The sequence below is a fragment of the Schistocerca gregaria genome, chromosome X (genome assembly GCF_023897955.1).
Source record: "Schistocerca gregaria isolate iqSchGreg1 chromosome X, iqSchGreg1.2, whole genome shotgun sequence".
Lineage (NCBI taxonomy): Eukaryota > Metazoa > Arthropoda > Insecta > Orthoptera > Acrididae > Schistocerca > Schistocerca gregaria.
The window spans coordinates 174,257,932-174,277,293 of record NC_064931.1 but is presented as its reverse complement, the minus strand read 5'-3'; the positions used below and the strand labels follow the sequence as shown (position 1 = coordinate 174,277,293).

At 38.3% G+C, this 19,362-nt stretch overlaps 1 protein-coding gene across 2 annotated transcripts in view; it reads left to right on the top strand.

Moving 5' to 3' along the window:
* Positions 1–6,992: 6,992 nt before the first annotated feature.
* The window catches only part of LOC126297776 (sorting nexin lst-4), a 91,579-nt gene continuing 79,209 nt past the window's right edge, over positions 6,993–19,362 (top strand). The window contains exons 1-2 of one of the 2 annotated variants that reach the window (XM_049988954.1): positions 6,993–7,046; positions 8,254–8,415. In XM_049988954.1, the coding sequence (XP_049844911.1) occupies positions 7,029–7,046; positions 8,254–8,415 (180 nt within the window). In that variant the 5' untranslated portion in view covers positions 6,993–7,028. Of the gene's footprint in view, positions 7,047–7,569; positions 7,707–8,253; positions 8,416–19,362 lie in introns of those variants that run through there. The other variant, XM_049988955.1, reaches the window with a different exon arrangement.

Sequence of the window (19,362 nt, the reverse complement as noted above, 5' to 3'; positions counted from 1 at the left end):
GGTTTGATGCAGCTCTCCATGCTACTCTATCCTGTGCAAGCTGCTTCATCTCCCAGTACCTACTGCAACCCACATCCTTCTGAATCTGCTTAGTGTACTCATCTCTCGGTCTCCCTCTACGATTTTTACCCTCCACGCTGCCCTCCAATGCTAAATTTGTGATCCCTTGATGCCTCAAAACATGTCCTACCAACCGATCCCTTCTTCTAGTCAAGTTGTGCCACAAACTTCTCTTCTCTCCAATCCTATTCAATACCTCCTCATTAGTTATGTGATCTACCCATTTAATCTTCAGCATTCTTCTGTAGCACCACATTTCAAAAGCTTCTATTCTCTTCTTGTCCAAACTAGTTATCGTCCATGTTTCACTTCCATACATGGCTACACTCCAAACAAATACTTTCAGAAACGACTTCCTGATACATAAATCTATATTCGATGTTAACAAATTTCTCTTCTTCAGAAACGCTTTCCTTGCCATTGCCAGTCTACATTTTATATCCTCCCTACTTCGACCATCATCAGTTATTTTACTTCCTAAATAGCTAAACTCCTTCACTACTTTAAGTGTCTCATTTCCTAATCTAATTCCCTCAGCATCACCCGATTTAATTTGACTACATTCCATTATCCTAGTTTTGCTTTTGTTGATGTTCATCTTATATCCTCTTTTCAATACACTGTCCATTCCGTTCAACTGCTCTTCCAAATCCTTTGCCGTCTCTGACAGAATTACAATGTCATCGGCGAACCTCAAAGTTTTTACTTCTTCTCCATGAATTTTAATACCTCCTCCAAATTTTTCTTTTGTTTCCTTTACTGCTTGCTCAATATACAGATTGAATAACATCGGGGAGAGGCTACAACCCTGTCTCACTCCTTTCCCAACCACTGCTTCCCTTTCATGCCCCTCGACTTTAATAACTGCCATCTGGTTTCTGTACAAATTGTAAATAGCCTTTCGCTCCCTGTATTTTACCCCTGCCACCTTTAGAATTTGAAAGAGAGTATTCCAGTCAACATTGTCAAAAGCTTTCTCTAAGTCTACAAATTCTAGAAACGTAGGTTTGCCTTTTCTTAATCTTTCTTCTAAGATAAGTCGTAACTTCAGTATTGCCTCACGTGTTCCAACATTTCGACGGAATCCAAACTGATCCTCCCCGAGGTCTGCATCTACCAGTTTTTCCATTCGTCTGTAAAGAATTCGCGTTAGTATTTTGCAGCCGTGGCTTATTAAACTGATAGTTCGGTAATTTTCACATCTGTCAGCACCTGCTTTTTTTGGGATTGGAATTATTATATTCTTCTTGAAGTCTGAGGGTATTTCGCCTGTCTCATACATCTTGCTCACTAGCTGGTAGAGTTTTGTCATGACTGGCTCTCCCAAGGCCGTCAGTAGTTCTAATGGAATGTTGTCTACTCCGGGGGCCTTGTTTCGACTAAGGTCTTTCAGTGCTCTGTCAAACTCTTCACGCTGTATCGTATCTCCCATTTCGTCTTCATCTACATCTTCTTCCATTTCCATAATATTGTCCTCAAGTACATCGCCCTTGTATAAACCTTCTATATACTCCTTCCACCTTTCTGCCTTCCCTTCTTTGCTTAGAACTGGGCTGCCATCTGAGCTCTTGATATTGATACACCTGGTTCTCTTCTCTCCAAAGGTCTCTTTAATTTTCCTGTAGGCAGTATCTATCTTACCCCTAGTGAGATAAGCTTCTACATCCTTACATTTGTCCTCTAGCCATCCCTGTTTAGCCATTTTGCACTTCCTGTTGATCTCATTTTTGAAACGTTTGTATTCCTTTTTGCCTGCTTCATTTACTGCATTTTTATATTTTCTCCTTTCATCAATTAAATTCAATATTTCTTTTGTTACCCAAGGATTTCTAGCAGCCCTCGTCTTTGTACCTACTTTATCCTCTGCTGCTTTCACTACTTCATCCCTCAGAGCTACCCATTCTTCTTCTACTGTATTTCTTTCCCCTATTCCTGTCAATTGTTCCCTTATGCTCTCCCTGAAACTCTGTACAACCTCTGGTTCTTTCAGTTTATCCAGGTCCCATCTCCTTAATTTCCCACATTTTTGCAGTTTCTTCAGTTTTAATCTACAGGTCATAACCAATAGATTGTGGTCAGAGTCCACATCTGCCCCTGGAAATGTCTTACAACCTAAAACCTGGTTCCTAAATCTCTGTCTTACCATTATATAATCTATCTGATACCTTTTAGTATCTCCAGGGTTCTTCCACGTATACAACCTTCTTTCATGATTCTTAAACCAAGTGTTAGCTATGATTAAGTTGTGCTCTGTGCAAAATTCTACTAGGCGGCTTCCTCTTTCATTTCTTAGCCCCAATCCATACTCACCTACTATGTTTCCTTCTCTCCCTTTTCCTACACTCGAATTCCAGTCACCCATTACGATTAAATTTTCGTCTCCCTTCACTATCTGAATAATTTCTTTTATTTCATCGTACATTTCTTCAATTTCTTCATCATCTGCAGAGCTAGTTGGCATATAAACTTGTACTACTGTAGTAGGTGTGGGCTTCGTATCTATCTTGGCCACAACAATGCGTTCACTATGCTGTTTGTAGTAGCTTACCCGCATTCCTATTTTCCTATTCATTATTAAACCTACTCCTGCATTACCCCTATTTGATCTTGTGTTTATAACCCTGCAGTCACCTGACCAGAAGTCCTGTTCCTCTTGCCACCGAACTTCACTAATTCCCACTATATCTAACTTCAACCTATCCATTTCCCTTTTTAAATTTTCTAACCTACCTGCCCGATTAAGGGATCTGACATTCCACGCTCCGATCCATAGAACGCCAGTTTTCTTTCTCCTGATAACGACATCCTCCTGAGTAGTCCCCGCCCGGAGATCCGAATGGGGGACTATTTTACCTCCGGAATATTTTACCCAAGAGGATGCCATCATCATTTAATCATACAGTAAAGCTGCATGTCCTCGGGAAAAATTACGGCTGTAGTTTCCCCTTGCTTTCAGCCGTTCGCAGTACCAGCACAGCAAGGCCGTTTTGGTTAATGTTGCAAGGCCAGATCAGTCAATCATCCAGACTGCTGCCCCTGCAACTACTGAAAAGGCTGCTGCCCCTCTTCAGGAACCACACGTTTGTCTGGCCTCTCAACAGATACCCCTCCGTTGTGGTTGCACCTACGGTACGGCCATCTGTATCGCTGAGGCACGCAAGCCTCCCCACCAACGGCAAGGTCCATGGTTCATGGGGGGAGGATCCTGAATAGTAGTAGCTGATTTTGTTATGGTCGGTATATTGCACTTCAACCACCTGTTTGCGACCACATAGGTATGTCTTGAGCCACTCATTGGATATACCTCTAATTCGTAATTAGTGAAGCTTCTGCAGTAGGGCATTATGGTCAATGACGTCAAAAGCTTTAGATAAATCAAGACATATGCCTGTTACAAACTCACTTGCATCCAGCTTAGTATAGATTTCATTAAGAAATTCAAATATTGCACTTTCAGCTGAATAGCTTTTCCTGAAGCGATGCTCAGGAGACAGAATTTTATTTTTATTTAGGAAATCAGACAATCTCTTATAAAAAACTTTTTCTAAAATTTTTGAAAATACAGGCAGTAGGGCTATTGGTCTATACTTTGAAACACATTCTGGCTTTCCTTTTTTGAACAGTGGTTTCAGTTTTGCTGTTTTTAAGCATGAAGGTAAGGTTCCTGATGCCAGTGAGCTGTTGCACGAATGTGTCAAGGGTTCAGCTAAGGCAAGACAGCATTTTTTAATAATTGCATCTGGCATTCCATCAATTCCACATGAGTAACCTGTTTTCAAGGTTTTTATAACTGATAAAATTTCTTCAGTATTTGTGGGTGAAAGGAACAAAGATGTAGACACATTGCTCACACTATTGCATGATGGAGGTGATATTTTGTTGTGTTCTTCCAGTCCACTCACCAACTGTTCACTTATGTTTGCAAAATTTTTGTTGAAGGTCCCTGCAAGTTCTGTTGGGCAAGAAATCATTTGTCCTTCATAACATAAGTTCAGATTTTTATATTGTTTAGTTTCACTTGTTGTTTGATTTTTTATAACTTCCCATATAGCTTTAGATTTGTTTTTTTTTTTGAATTTTCACAACATTTTTGAGGATCCTCTTGTAATTCTTCAGGTACAAATGAAATTCATGAGGCATGTTCTGTGTCTTTGCTATGTTGTGTAATGTTCTTTTCTCTGCGCAAGATATTCTAATACCTGTTGTAATCCATTTGTTCTTTTTGAAGTTAGGTTGACATTTTTGCTTTTTTAATGGAAGTGCAGCTTCAAAGTATGAGATGAAGATTTCTATGAATTTTTCAAACTTTTTGTTAGTATTTTCACAAGTATACACTTCATACCAAGTTTCTTCACTTAGTCTCTGTACAAAAAGGTTTTTTTCTTTGTTAGTGAATTTCCTTGCTTCTTTTACAAGTTCCTCTTTCTCAGTTGTTTCACTTGGGGTGTGCAAAGCAATGAACTGTGCATAGTGATCACTGAAGCCAGTATTAAGATTTCCGGCACAGAAATTGTGATTTACATTTGTGTTTCCTAATATCTGATCAATTGTTGAGCTAGTTGTTGGTGTAACTCTTGTAGGAGAGTCTATGATGGCTTTTATGTTATATGTTTCCAGTAGGGTCATCAAGCTTTGCTGGTCTTTTGAGATTTCCTGAAAATCAAAATTGAAATCTCCACATATGATCACTGTTTTGTTGAAGTTTTTTATAGTATTTAATGCTGCTTTTAGTTGATGACAGAAATCATTTATGTTCCAATCAGGGCTCCTATATACGCAGATGATTATTAATTTTAATCCAGAGAGTTCAACTGCGGATACTTCAAAAACTTTCTCTTCGGATAATAGTTCAATGGGTTTTATGTTACAATAATCAATGCCACTTTTAACAAATATACATGACCCTCCATGATTGGATGTAATTCTAGAAAACGATGATAAAAGATTGAAGTCTGCAAGTTTTGTGATTGACAATGCATCTTTAGGCAGCCAGTGTTCAGTTATACACATTACAGAAACGTTTTTTAGCTCATCAGTACATAAAATTTCAACTTCACTTAATTTGTTTAGCAATGATTGGACATTCTGACGAATCAGCATGAAATTAAATGATTTGTTAGGCTTTGGCATATTGTTAGACTTTGACATATTTAATTGATCACTTACCTTTACCATGTCAATAAAAAATCATTCAGGTGTGCTGGAAGTACTGCTTTTCTTTTCCCAGCTGCACCCTATTCTTCTATTATCATCTGCAGCAGAATTTTCTTCTGTGTCTGGCTCCCCTGGTATGTGTTCAGCTGCTGCTCCTACTGTTGATAATATTGCTGCTGGTCTTCGAGCTGGGTCTGCAATTGGTAGAGCTGTTACTGAATTCATTGCTTTTGCTGTGCCTGAAAATTGGAGGCACCTAGTTCCTTCTTTTGTTGTTGATGTTGGTGAGTGAGATCTTGCTGGCGTTGTTTCCGTCGAATATTTGCGGGGCCAATCCAGGATGATTTTGCTTTTGAGTATTTGATGCCTCTTGATGATAATTTCTTCAATTTTTCCGACGAGCAGTTTTTTTCCCCATGTTGTTAATGTGCAATCCATGTAATGTGTGGAATCTGCGCCCAATATTGTTAACATTTACGAGTTCTACATTTCTGAAATGTTTGCAAAGTACTGAAATTTGTTGGTTGGCATTGATTATTTCTTTATTTACGCATGACCAAGACGGTAAGTCATGTCGATATGGGATGTTCAGCACTAAAAGTGTCAAGCGTCCTAAGCATCTTTTTAGTTTTCGTTTTGCTTTGTGGGTTTCGTTTTTATATACGTCATTTGATCCACCAATTAGAACAACAAAGTCTTCAGAGGATAAGCCAGCAATGTCTGTGGATCGTACATGATTACAAACATAGAAGCACCAGGATTTATGTAAGCGATTGTTTGTAAACTGGACTGACCGTTCAGAAGGCAAACAAATCCACGACCATGACTGTCTGCCATCAAAACTAATTTTCTTCGTTTAGGTTTCTCTGCATGTTTAGAAGGCCCACCGTCGTTATGGCCAAACAATTTAGTATCAGCGCTGGACAAATACTTGATACCTGGATCACGCAAGTGTTCAGGTCTTTCAGTTTCATTTCCCTTCATAACAGTAGTTGAGTTGTTAGGCATTCTTTTGGATGTATCACTCCGCGTATTTGTAGTTTAATATTCAGCTCGGAAGTTAGTTTTATCACATGCACAATGTTTCTTATCTTGCACAGTTGATTGCACACTGAACCTGCTTGTAAACGCGATATTAGGCTCATACAATAAGCTTCGTTGAGAATGAGGCACTTTGTCACTTTGCCTGGAATTTCGTGGTTACTGTGAGGCAAGTTTGATGTAGGTTCACATTTTCCGGACGTAAGTTCTTTTAGTTCGTTCATCAGATTATTAATGGTTAGTTGCAGACTACTTATACGATCATTTAACTTTCTGATTTCATCACTACAATTCGTGCACACGCTGTTTTTATCGGTGTAATTTTCACTTTTTTTCGCATGAACACTATGCATATCAACACTGGCCGTCATCTTTCAACATACTTCCAACATATGCGTGCGTGTAGGTGCATTTGTGTGTGTGAGAGAGAGACTTTCGGAGTTAGTGTTACGTTTTATATCTCATGCAGACATGCGACAGAGATAGCTATAGCAACTTCTGGCTCTCTTTCTCTCTCTCTTTCTTATACAAACACTTGCTGTCATACATATTCTACAGGAATATATCAGTCTCTTGCTGTGCGTAAGAAAGGCGCTTTTGTAATAAGTGTTTATTTCTGTTTCTCTAAACCTTTTGTTTGATATAATATCTTATGAAATATACGAATTATCGACAAAGTTCCGTAATACGTTCGATACTACCAAACTAAGTTTTTTTTTTTTTTTTTTTGGCACTACCAATGGGAATACCTCAGCGGCCACCACTGATGTATAATGTGGAACACAACTCAGGTCTGGTTGCAAGTTACTAGCCTACTGCCCATTTTTTCATTATACACAATCCGATCGCTGTGGTATCACATGTACATATTAATCAATCTGGGTACTTAGGTGAAACACGAAAAAGTTTATCTGCACGAGAGGAAAGAAAATTAAATTGCGTACACTTTCCTACCACCAATATATTGTTAATTGGAGACGCAGCTGCGAACTGTTCCAAAGTAATTTGAATATTCAGGTCTTATAATCGGTCAATTATTAATTTTATAATTAACGTTGCTCCTAAAATTAGTTCCTTGTGTACAATGTTCAGAAGCTACATAACAAATTATATTCATATCACATCTTCTTCGGTCAAAAACGCAGTCTTGCGTGGATACTGAAGTTTCGTATCTGTAGCTCATTAGTTTGCGTAGGCTTCCTTATTCCTCTAATAAGTAAACAACTGTACAATCCCCAGCGACAAATATTGGCACTTTCATGTTCTTCAGAATAATGAATTTCACGAAAGCGTTGGGTTTACGATTAGGAACGTGATCCAAAGATCATGACCATTTGTAGTCCAGTAGCGCTGAGGCACGCCCTCTCGTTGAATGTTATTGGTTTGATCAAAGAAAAGTAGCGGTAATGGTTTAATTGACAGCGTTAAATGGTGATATGGCGGGTAAGCAGGTAAGGTGCGTTACGTCGTGGAAGAGTTGTGTTTTGTGTAAACAGTTTATAATAGTGCTTTTGTGGAAAAAGAAGTAACCTCGCGACAATTCTAAGCATAGACCTGCTGGGGATGACACATACTTGACACGTAGGCTGCAGTGCAAATATCGTGTAAAATTGTGACATTTGTTGGAACAAACCTTATGTGTTTGTTCTTTTGGTGTTTCTCAGACGATATTGAATCGAACGAGTCCACTTAGCAGGCGTCCGAAACATGAAAATTGTGCAATTTTAGGTTAATTTGTCATTTGGTGTAGTGTTACTGACAGTCGATTCAATTGAGTGTTTATGCGACGTCTGTGATGTCAACCCATTTTTTTATACTCAGTAGTGTTTTGATTCTGCAGAACAGTTACTAGTGTATGAACTTTAGTATTCAGTTTTATTAACATTAGTATATATGCTTACGATCTGGTACTGGATATTTCTTCTTCAAACTGTGCAAGTGTTAGACTTTTATTGAATTATATTTTGGCTTCGATATGACACGGGAAATATCTCACAGGTGAAAGCATTGTACGCATTCGATGGAGAGCCTGGCACAGCTGAACTTTCAATTGAACCAGGAGAAGTACTATATGTCACTCGAGAAGATGTTGGAGAAGGCTGGTGGGAAGGCCAGAACCACAAAGGATACATTGGACTTTTCCCAGCAGCTTATGTTGAGGTAATACTTTTCTTTCTAGTGTTAAAAAGTAATGGATATTGGTTTGTTTACAAATACTTACAGTTTAATGTTTACTCTCCCTCTCGTGTGTATATCAGGGAGAGTGGACCCAAAACAGAATCTGTGGCACACCATGCTGTTTAGAATTCTGACTGCGTATTGCTATGTGGTGGACACAGAACTAATGCTTTGCTCTGTGTTGTGGTGCTATTGTAAAAGTTAACTATCTACTATTCCATAATATTTACACACACACACACACACACACATACACACACACACACACACACACACTCTCTCTCTCTCTCTCTCTCTCTCTCTCTCTCTCTCTCTCTCTCTCTCTCTCTCTCTCTCTCTCTCTCTCCCTCCCCCCCCCCCCCCCCCCCCACACTCTTGAACCACAACAAGGGGACCTCTTATGGTATGCATTTTAGAACCCATGTTACTGTGCTTTTTGTCGTGTTTTGCCCATAATACCACTTCTGGAAATTTGCCCATTAGTCAGTACCCATTAGTTCTTAAAGTCTTTGTGACTTCGGTTATGTTTTAGGCCAAAATCATTCTAGATAGGAGTTTACTGGAGCTAATTTGTGTGCTGACTTTGTTTTAAGAAATGGCCATTGCAAGAACAAGTTTATACCTGCTTGATATACTTAGTGAAGCCAAGCTGTGTTCTATGCTTTCCACAAAATTGTTTTTGTTTGGAAATTGAGATAGATGCAATTTGTTGTGCATTTATGTTCTACAGATTGAAACAATTTTTAGTCTGGAACTGACATGCACAAATGTGGTCAGAAAACTATATCTTTAAATATTAGTTCTTGAAATGTTCATGACTAGAGCAATTTTTAAGAATTTGAGCACCTAATTAGATGGAATGAAGGTATTGATTGGTAACTCAAGAAACTTTAAAATGTCTTGTGGCATAAGATCAGTATTTCTATTGTCCAGAGAGAAGTAAATCTATGTTTTCAGCCTTTTGTGTTGTAGTGAGATCCTCCCATAAATGATTTTTTTTCCCACAGGGAACAAATAGTGGAATTAGTTGGATAGTCTGTGAAGCCTCTAGAGTCATTCAGTCTACTTATACTTATTTGACAGTTCTTAATCATTGATTATGCCAATCAACAGAAATCTACCTTAAATTTTTATAACTGTATGAAGATAACTGGTTCCTTACAGGTGCCTCCTGATACTTTGGAAAGTTACATGTGTATTGTGTGTCGTTAGCATGATACTCCAACCAAACATTGAAGGAAAACAATTATGATGTGTAATAAAAGACCTGGAAATTAGCCCAGTAGATCGTAATTTATACGAACCCTTGTTGTCGTAACCTGGTATTCTGTGTTTGTAATTAAGAACAAAAGAAAATCCCATATAATTTAAGTAACAACAGTTCTGTCTATAAGATGTGGTCACAGTCTCAGATCCTGTGGTACTAAATGTTATGAGGCAAAAGAAAAATTATCAGAATGTAACATCACTAGCTGTGTCAAAAGTATGTAATGTAGAGCAAAAAAAAAAAAAAGTGGGAGTCTGAATTATAAGGGTGGTGTACTTCCATAATAAGTATCAACTTACACATATTAATGACACATTTCTCCACTGTTGGACACTCTGCCAAACACTTTAAGTTTGAACTGCAGAGTGATTGTGTAGGCATACTGTGGGGCAGAATGAGTGTCATAATATTTTCTAACATATTATATATTAATGATAGTTTTGACTTTTTATTTTAAAATTAGTTACATATGTGAATTCATACAGGCTAGTACTACATAAGCAGTATATGCTTATTATTTTGGTCTGGATTGTTATACTTGTATTCTATAATTTGTTCTGTCAGGTTAGTTTGTGTGGCATTTTTGTGTTACCAAGATGAAACTGCATTTGAGATCATCTTTGGAAACCCATGTCCTGATACGTCTGATATTTTATTCTGAGTCACCGTGTATCATTGGGAACTTCGTTACAGTTGACATCTGAGGAATACTGCATCATTCTGGCATGCTAGAACTATAAGTATTGCCATCTATATTGATATTGAAAGCTTAAGAAAAATATTTACCTCATAAAATTCGTAAAAAGTTCGCTCTTTTGCGTCAACCCAGAGGTCAGCATTAACAGCTGGGAGAGCAATGTTAACAAGCCCATTCGATACTCGTTACTACTATTAAACTTGTACAAATGATGAAGGAAATAGACATTAGACAGCCTAATGTTCTGGATGGTGATAAAGCCATGGAGTTCTCATCTCTCATTAAATTTCATTTACAGTTTTGTGTGTGCGTGCTTTTTTTTCCTCCCTAAAGTTCAGATTATTCTTGTGCCTTTAATGTGGTTTGCCCAATATTTTTACATTCTACATCTACATATATACTTGACAAATCACCGTGTTGTGTGTGGTTGAGGGATACTACTACTACTACTACTACTACTACTACTACTACTACTAGTAGTAGTAGTAGTAGTAGTAGTAGTAGTAGTAATTTCCGTCATTGGCTTTCCTGTTCCACTGGGAGATAGTGAGGGAGAAATGAACTGAACTGTCTATATGCTTCCATACAACCCGAGACTTATTTTATCTTTGTGGTCTTTATGGGGAAATGTACGTTGGTGGCAGTACAGTCGTTCTGCAGTCAGCTTCAAATACTGGTTCTCTAAATTTTCTCAATAGTGTTTCTAAAGGGAAAAAAAATGTTGCCTGCTTTCCAGGGATTCCCATTTGAGTTCCCAAAGCACATTGTTTGAGCCCACTGGTAACTAGCAGCCTGCCTGTGAATTGCTGTCTTCCATCAGCCTGACCTGCTGGGGGTCCCAAACAATACAGCAGTACTCAAGAGCAAGTCGCACTAGTGTCCTATATGTGGTCACCTTTACAAATTTTCCTAAAATTCTCCCAATAAACCGAAGTCAGCCATTCAATCTTTACATGCTCATTCCGTTTCATATCACTTTGCAACTTTACACCTAGATATTTGAGGTGACTGTAGAGCAGCACACCACTAATACAGTATTCAAACATTACAGGATTATTTTTCTACTGATCTTCATTAACCTTCATTTTTATACATGTAGAGCTAATTGCCATTCAACACACCAAAAAGAGATTTTTGTCTGTTATCTTGTATCCTCATACAGTCACTCAATATAACCTTCCCATACACCAAATCACCATCAGAAAACAGCTGCAGATTGCTGCTCACCATGTCTGTCAGACCCTGTATTATACAGAGAATAGAGCAGTCCTATCATGCTTTCCTGGGGCACTCATAACGATACCCTTGTCTCTGATTAATCGTCGTAGAGGACAACTTTTATGGTATTCTGTTAATTAAGAAGTCTTTGAGCCATTCATATCTGGGATCCTATTCCATATGTTCGCTCCTCCACTAAATCTACAATGGGACACAGTGCCAGATGATTTTTGGAAATCCAGGAATATGAAAGTGTACTATATGGTCATTATATTAAAAACAAAGATTCCAAGACTTACCAAGCGGGAAAGTGCCGGTAGACAGGCACAATAAAATAACACACAAACACATACACACAAAATTTGAGCTTTCGCAACCGGCGGCTGCTTCGTCAGGAAAGAGGGAAGGAAAAGGAAAGATGAAAGGATGTGGGTTTTAAGGGAGAGGGTAGGGAGTCATTCCAATCCCGGGAGCGGAAAGACTTACCTTAGGGGGAAAAAAGGATAGGTATATACTCACGCACACAGACAGACAGACATATTTCCTTTTCCTTCCCTCTTTCCTGACGAAGCAGCCGCTGGTTGCGAAAGCTCAGAGAGAGAGAGAGAGAGAGAGAGAGAGAGAGAGAGAGAGAGAGAGAGAGAGAGTGTGTGTGTGTGTGTGTGTGTGTGTGTGTGTTATTGTCTACCGGCGCTTTCCCGCTTGGTAAGTCTTGGAATCTTTGTTTTTAATATATTTTTTCCCATGTGGAAGTTTCTTTCTATATGGTAATTAGGTTGTTTGGTACCAAAACAGAATAGGTAAGAATAGTCTTTAATATTTGGTGTAAGATTTACGAAGGTATGGAGAGGAATAATACTGAGGATGGTATGGAACAGTGATGTACATGAATATGAGGATGAATGAGTGTGGGAACTTCGGTAACTTTAATGCATGTTTGAATATGTAAGGCAGGTTTCAATACTGTTGGTTGACAGTCATTATTTACCTTGTTGGGGTTAGTTCTGATCTACTTTCATTTGCTATTGAATGCTTCATTAGTTTCCTGATTAAATTGAGCATTATTTGTGTTATTGATGTATTACTCAACCATGATATTATTGCACTGGGCCTTGCATGGCTGTTACTGGAAATATAGTGTGACGTTAAATTACACACAAGTACAGTGATGGCTAGGGAAAATACATTGCACTGTGAATGATTTCAAGACACCTGTGTATATACTCCAAATTGGTTCGGACGGTCCTTGTGAATTGTCATGATAAAAACTCAGGCTAAGTCTACAGAAGTGCCCTTTCCCAGGTGAAAGAATATTGTGATAGACTAATACTAGAAATATGAAGTGCAATGAATGGTGCTTGTTTTAACTCTTTCTGAACGCCATCATACACTAGATCTGCTGACAAGTTAGCATCCCTGCAAAGAAACATGATCAACTGAAGTTTACAGTGCCTGTCAGCTTTGACATGGGATGTAACTATGTTGTGTGACGACATTGTGGTACAACGTCTCTGAATTACATTGTGCTAGCAGATGGCATGCTGGAGTAAGCAGTGGTGGACTTAAGCTTGGGATGTTTGTGTGTAAATTATTTGTGAGTAATGTTAGCGTGGCATTGGAGTTAGTACTGTGTATTACTCAGTGTTTTGGAAGTTTGTGAGTAAGTTACTTTAATGTCCTTAGTAATTGGCTACTGATTAGTTTTTGTTTAGGAATTGTTAGTTTTTCATGTTGTTAATGCTTTGAAATTTAACTTACATTTTTCATTTGGTGCTTGCTATGGCTCTTACGACAAAATTTTGTTTTCATTCATTAGTTGCTGCTATGGATAATGATATTGCTGCTACGATTAGATTTCTCTGGTTATATGGCCTCATGGAGGAATGTGTGAAATGTTAGCAGTTCAGCGAATTTGAGACTGACTGAAGTTGCTACTTCTCAAACCAGGGACAAATACATGTGGCAGTGGTGGTTTGATATTTGGAGGTCACTTGGGAGAGGGTGTTTAATGTGGTTTTCAGTGTTTTGTAAGGAAGGAGGGGTCAGTTAAGTTTGTGTTAGTTTTTGTTTGGACTCGGTTGTAATTTTTTTTTCCTGAAATTATGAATGATATTAGTAGTTGTTAATTACATTTTTATGTTGGTATTGTGTTGGGGGTGGGTATCAGGTGGATGGTGCCAAGGGGTAAGGAGGAATGGATTTCAGTAATGGTTCAGTTTTTAGAGGAGGGGGGGCTAATATTTGTAACTGATATTGAAATTTGTTAGAGTAGCTTTCTATGATTTTGTGGTTTGGGTTGGTAGTTTAAGTTCATATATTGTAGTTTATAGTGGTGTATATTGTGGAGTGTGCTGCCATTATCTTGGTCTGGTTTTGATAGTAGTTAATTCTGCCAGTTGCAGTTTGTTTGTATCATGGCATCTTTAGAAGCTATATAGGTCAAATGAGATTTTGGAGTTGTGTGTGGGTTCGTGGTATTGTGATAGACGTAGGAGCTATATAGCTAGGCTGAAATTTCTGACAACCTTTTCTTCCCCTAGTTTTTCATTGTCGTGGTTGATTGAGGAGGGTTTCATTTTTAATTTTTTTTTCCCCACTAGTATTAGTTTTGATATGCCTTCAATCTTAGGACTTGTACTTTTTTTTCCTCCAACCAAAATGTCTAATGCCCACACTTGTCTAATTAGTTTAGTTATTTCTGGAAGTAAATATTTTTGGCATAGGTTGTGTATGTTTGCATGTTTAGTGCGCGATGTCAAGCTGGCCATATCATACAAGCTTTAAACTAGCCACCATTTTGAAGATGTTACGGGTCAAAGCAGATATGTGATAAAGCAATCTTCAGATTTCTGAGAAACATACCTTTATACCAATGTAAATTCTCAGATTCCTTTAAATGTGTGAATACATGGAAGCTGGAGAGTGGATTTTCCACTAGTTTTTGCTTCAGATACTTCAGGCTACAAATTATCAAAGTCCCTAAGTGAGCATGTGGATTGTGCTAATTAAAAGAAGTTACTAAATTAAGAATTCTGCAAACAATTGCCTCATATTCAGCTTAATGGTATTTCAGTACCATATCAGAAAACTCGTATGTAGCTTTGGATGACCACCTAACTTAGGAGAGAATACTGTCTCAATGTGCCAGAAGACTTCCGCTTGCTTCTGTCCTCTCAAAAAGTTATGTAACATGTTTCCTCAGGATGGGAAACATAAACTTGTGCAAGCACTCTTTCTATCCAGCCTCCACTACTGTGATGTAATTGAACATGGTTCAAGCAGTGAAAACTTGGGGTTAGGATCTGTCATGAATGCTTTGGTGCATTATATCTACAACATCTATTGATATGACCATGTCAGTGCTTCATATGCCCAGTTAGGGTGGCTGTGGTCAGACAGATTATGTGACTATCCTACGTTATGTGTACTTTACTGGCTCCACAGTGCACAAGCATCCCATTACCTCACATCAGAGATTAAACACTTTTTGTGCCATCATAATTGAATCACAAGGTCCCACTTACCTATTATTCTAGCAGTGCTTACTCGCAAAACATCAGAAAAATCTTTCGCTATGGCTGCAGTCCACCTCTGGAACAAATTTCCCCGCAGTATGCATGCAGTTCAATGCCCTGGTGCTTTGAAGAAGTTAAAGCACTTCCTTCCACCATCCTCATAGTGTTTTTCCCTAAAAATTAACGTGTAAGGCTAACTCCCCCCCCCCCCCCTCCCTTGGCCCCCCCCCCATTAAATAGCTAAGTCAATGATTGTATCTTCTTTTCATAGTTATCCTTTCTGGTTTTCTTTCTCTGAGTCACAGCATCTTTCTTCCCTTATGATGCTCTTTCCCTCCGTCCTCCACACCTCTCTCTCATACTCACTGATACTAGCCCTCGTAACTAAAAACTCGCCTTCTGTAATTTCAAATCATTGCTGTCCTTATCATGCATGAATATAAACAGTATATGTGCTAGTGTAAATTTTCATTTCTGAATGTAGTATAACAGCTTTACTGAAAGATGTGTAATGTAAAACATGTAGAATGCATGGTAATCTTGGCAAGTAAAATAGGTAAATAAATAATTTCTTTCCTTCTTTATCATATTGTCATAAAGCCGGTCCAGAAGGCTTGCACTTTTCGGCATGAGGTCTGTAACAGTCCTTTTGTTGTGCCTGTCTGCAACTTGGCATGCCATTTTTATGGTGAGTAGCAATCTATCATTTTCATAATTGTTGATATTGCAACCTGGACTTACCATTGTTTGGTACTATCCAACATCTTGTTTGTAGGTTTGCTTTTTCTTGGAAGTGTGTGAACTTGGGATTTCAGTCAGTCTCTGTTAGTGTTTTGTATGTAGGTTATTGTTTCAGGTAAAATCATTAATTTTCAGAATGTTTGGTTTATTGTTATTTGGTCACAAGTAATTTGATGTGTACCATTATCTTCATGTGTTCAATAGCTTCAGCAGTTACTGGTATCCAGTTTGACTGTCAGTGACTAGGAAATATTACAAAGGTCCACCTGTAACCCTGAAATACTGAAAGTTATGCTTAGATTATTAATTCAGAATGTGACGGATTGAAAGTACCACTGGTAGGTCATCTGGTGTGTACTGTATTGCACATTCATGGAGCTGTCATGTCCTGTCAGGATCACATCTTGTAGACGGCATCCTCTGTCTCATGCTGAGGTGACACTTGGCAATATTAAAGTTTTGGGAGATGTACCATAATCCCAGAGTCAGTGTGTATCCAGACAGACTTTTACTGACTCCTTGTTGGATTACAAATAAGCAATTGAACCTTCAGATTTAATCACCAAACACTATGTAGCAAATGTGTCGAACTGCTGGATATTAAAAGATAGTTCTGAGAAGGGTAGGTCTTCTAATAATAATGCTGCATTTAAGTGTAACAGAATGTCGTACTATTAAACACGATTTTTGTGTTAAAAAGGTCTAAGAAGTTATTTCTCTTTGGACAAGATATTTGTGTTTTCTAGCACACTAACATTGTGTTAGACTCCTTCATGTGCTGTCTGTACGTACATCTACACCTACACCAACAAGAATACTCTGCAAATCACACTTAAGGAAGGGCCTGGCAGAGGGTTCATCGAACCACCTTCACAATAATTCTCAATTACTCATATCTCATACAGCACACGGAAAAAATAAACACCTATGTCTTTGTGCGAGCTGTGGTTTCCCTTATTTTATTGTTGTGATCACGTCTCCCTATGTAGGTCAGCACCAACAAGATATTTTTGCATTCAGAGGAGAAAGTTGATTGAAATTTTGTGAGAAGATTCTGCCACAGTGAAAAACGTCTTTGTTTTAATGATGTCCATACCAAACGCTGTATCGTTTTAGTGATGTCCATACCAAATCCTGTATCGTTTCAGTGACGCTCCGTCCTCTGTTTCACAATAATACAAAACATGCTGCCCTCCTTTGTACTTTTTTGATGTACTCTGTCAGTCCTATCTGATAAGGATCCCACACTGCACAGCAGTATTCTAAAGTGTAGTGTTGGCAGTCTCTTTAGTAGATCTGTTTAGTACATTTTCTAAGTGGGCTGCCTATAAAACACAATTATTAATTATCCTTCTCCACTGCATCCTCTGTGTTCCTTCCAATTTAAATTGTTCCAAATTGTAATTCGTAGCTATTTAGTTGAATTTATGGGCTTAAGATTTGACTGATTTATCACGTAATCGAAGTTTAACGGATTCCTTTTAGGATTCATATGGATGACCTCACAGTTTTCGTTACTTAGGGTCAGTTGCCAATTTTTGCTCCATACAGCTATCTTTTCTAAATCATTTTGCAATTTTTGATGTACTGATGCCTTTACTAGTCGGTAAACGACAGTGTCATATACAAACAACCTAAGGTTGCTGCTCAGTGTGTGTCCTAAATTGTTTATGTAGATGAGAAACAGCAAATGGCCTATATCACTATCTTGGGAATGCCAGAAATCACTTCTGTTTTACTCAGTGACTTTCCATCAATTACAATAAACTGTGACCCCTCTGAATCTAGTCACATACCTGAGATGATATTCCATCAGCATGCAATTTCACTAAAAGTCCTCGAGTGGTAAAGTGTTAAAACCCTTCTGGAAATCTAGAAATATGGAATCAATTTTAAATCCCTTGTCAACAGCACTCAGCATTTCATGTGAGTAAAGAGCTAGTTGTGTTTCACAAGAATGAAGTTTCTTAAATCCATCTTGACTGTGTGTCAAGACTGTTTTCTTAGAGGTAATTCATAATGTTCAAACACAATATATGTTCCAAAATCCTGCTGCATATCAACGTGAATGATATGGACATGTAATTTAGTGGATCACTCCTACTACCCATCTTGAATATTGGTGTGACCTGTGCAACTTTCCAGTTTCTGGGTATGGATCTTTCATCGAGTGAACACTTGCATATGATTGTTAAGTATGGAGCTGTTGTATCAGCGTACTCTGAAAGGAACCTAATTGGTATACAGTCTGGACTAGAAGACTTGGCTTTTGTTAAGTGAATAAAGTTGCTTCACTAATCAGAGGATATCTTCTTCTATGTTACTCATGTTGGCAGCTGTTCCTGATTCAAATTCTGGAATATTTATTTTGTCGTCTTTGGTGAAGGAATTTTGGAAGGCTGTTTTTAGTAACTCTGCTTTGGCAGCACTGCCGTCGATAGTATTTCCATTGCTATCATGCGGAGAAGGCATCGATTGTATCTTGCCGCTAGCATACTTCACATATGACCAGAATCTCTATTTGGATTTTCTGTAAGGTTTTGAGAAACTTTTATTGAAGTCGCACTAAATTTCAAGCTTCTGTAAAAGGTGACCAATCTTGGGCATTTTGCACTCGTTTAAATTTGGCATGCTTTGTTCGTTGTTTCTGCAACAGTGTTGGGACCTGTTTTGTGTACCAAGTTATTTGATATAAACCTCTCAATTGCTGCTGATACTATTTCTTTGAATTCAAGCCACATCTGGTCTACACTTACATTATCAATTTGGAAGGAGTGGAGATTGTCTGTCAGGAAGGTGTCAAGTGATTTTTTTTTTCTCCTTCCCCTCTTTTTAAGAGGTATATTTTTAATATATTTTTTGATGATTTGGGTGTTGCAATATTCAATCTCGCTATGACAACCTGTGTTCACTAATGCCATTATCTGTTTCGATGCTCATTATTAGCTCAGGATTATTTGTTGTAAGAGATAAAGTGTGTTTGCACAACCATTTACAGTTCGCATGGGCTTGTGAACCAACTGCTCAAAATAATTTTCAGAGAATGCATTTAGCACAATTTTGGATAATGTTCTATGCATACTTCTGGAATTAAACTTGTATTTTTGGCAACATATTGAGGGTAAATTAAAGTCACCACTAACTGTATCAGTTGGGTACGTGTCTGAAATTAAAATTAAGTTTTCTTTTAATCTTTCAGCCATTGTACCATCTGCGTCCCAGTCTGTCACGCCACACCAGTCTTTGAACTTGGTACAGGGCATTATTTTCTGCCGCCATCTTCTCAAATCTGATGAGGAGCTCCTTGCTAACCTCGAGCGGCGAGGGGTTCATTTTATCTGCCGTGTGCAGCAAGGTCGTCCAAACAATCGTGCTGCTATGGGCACCTTTATCCTGGCCTTCGAGGGGGATGTCCTCCCAGAGAAGGTCAAGGTAATGGTGTATCGGTGTCATGTAAAACCTTATATTCCACTATCAATGAGATGCTTTAA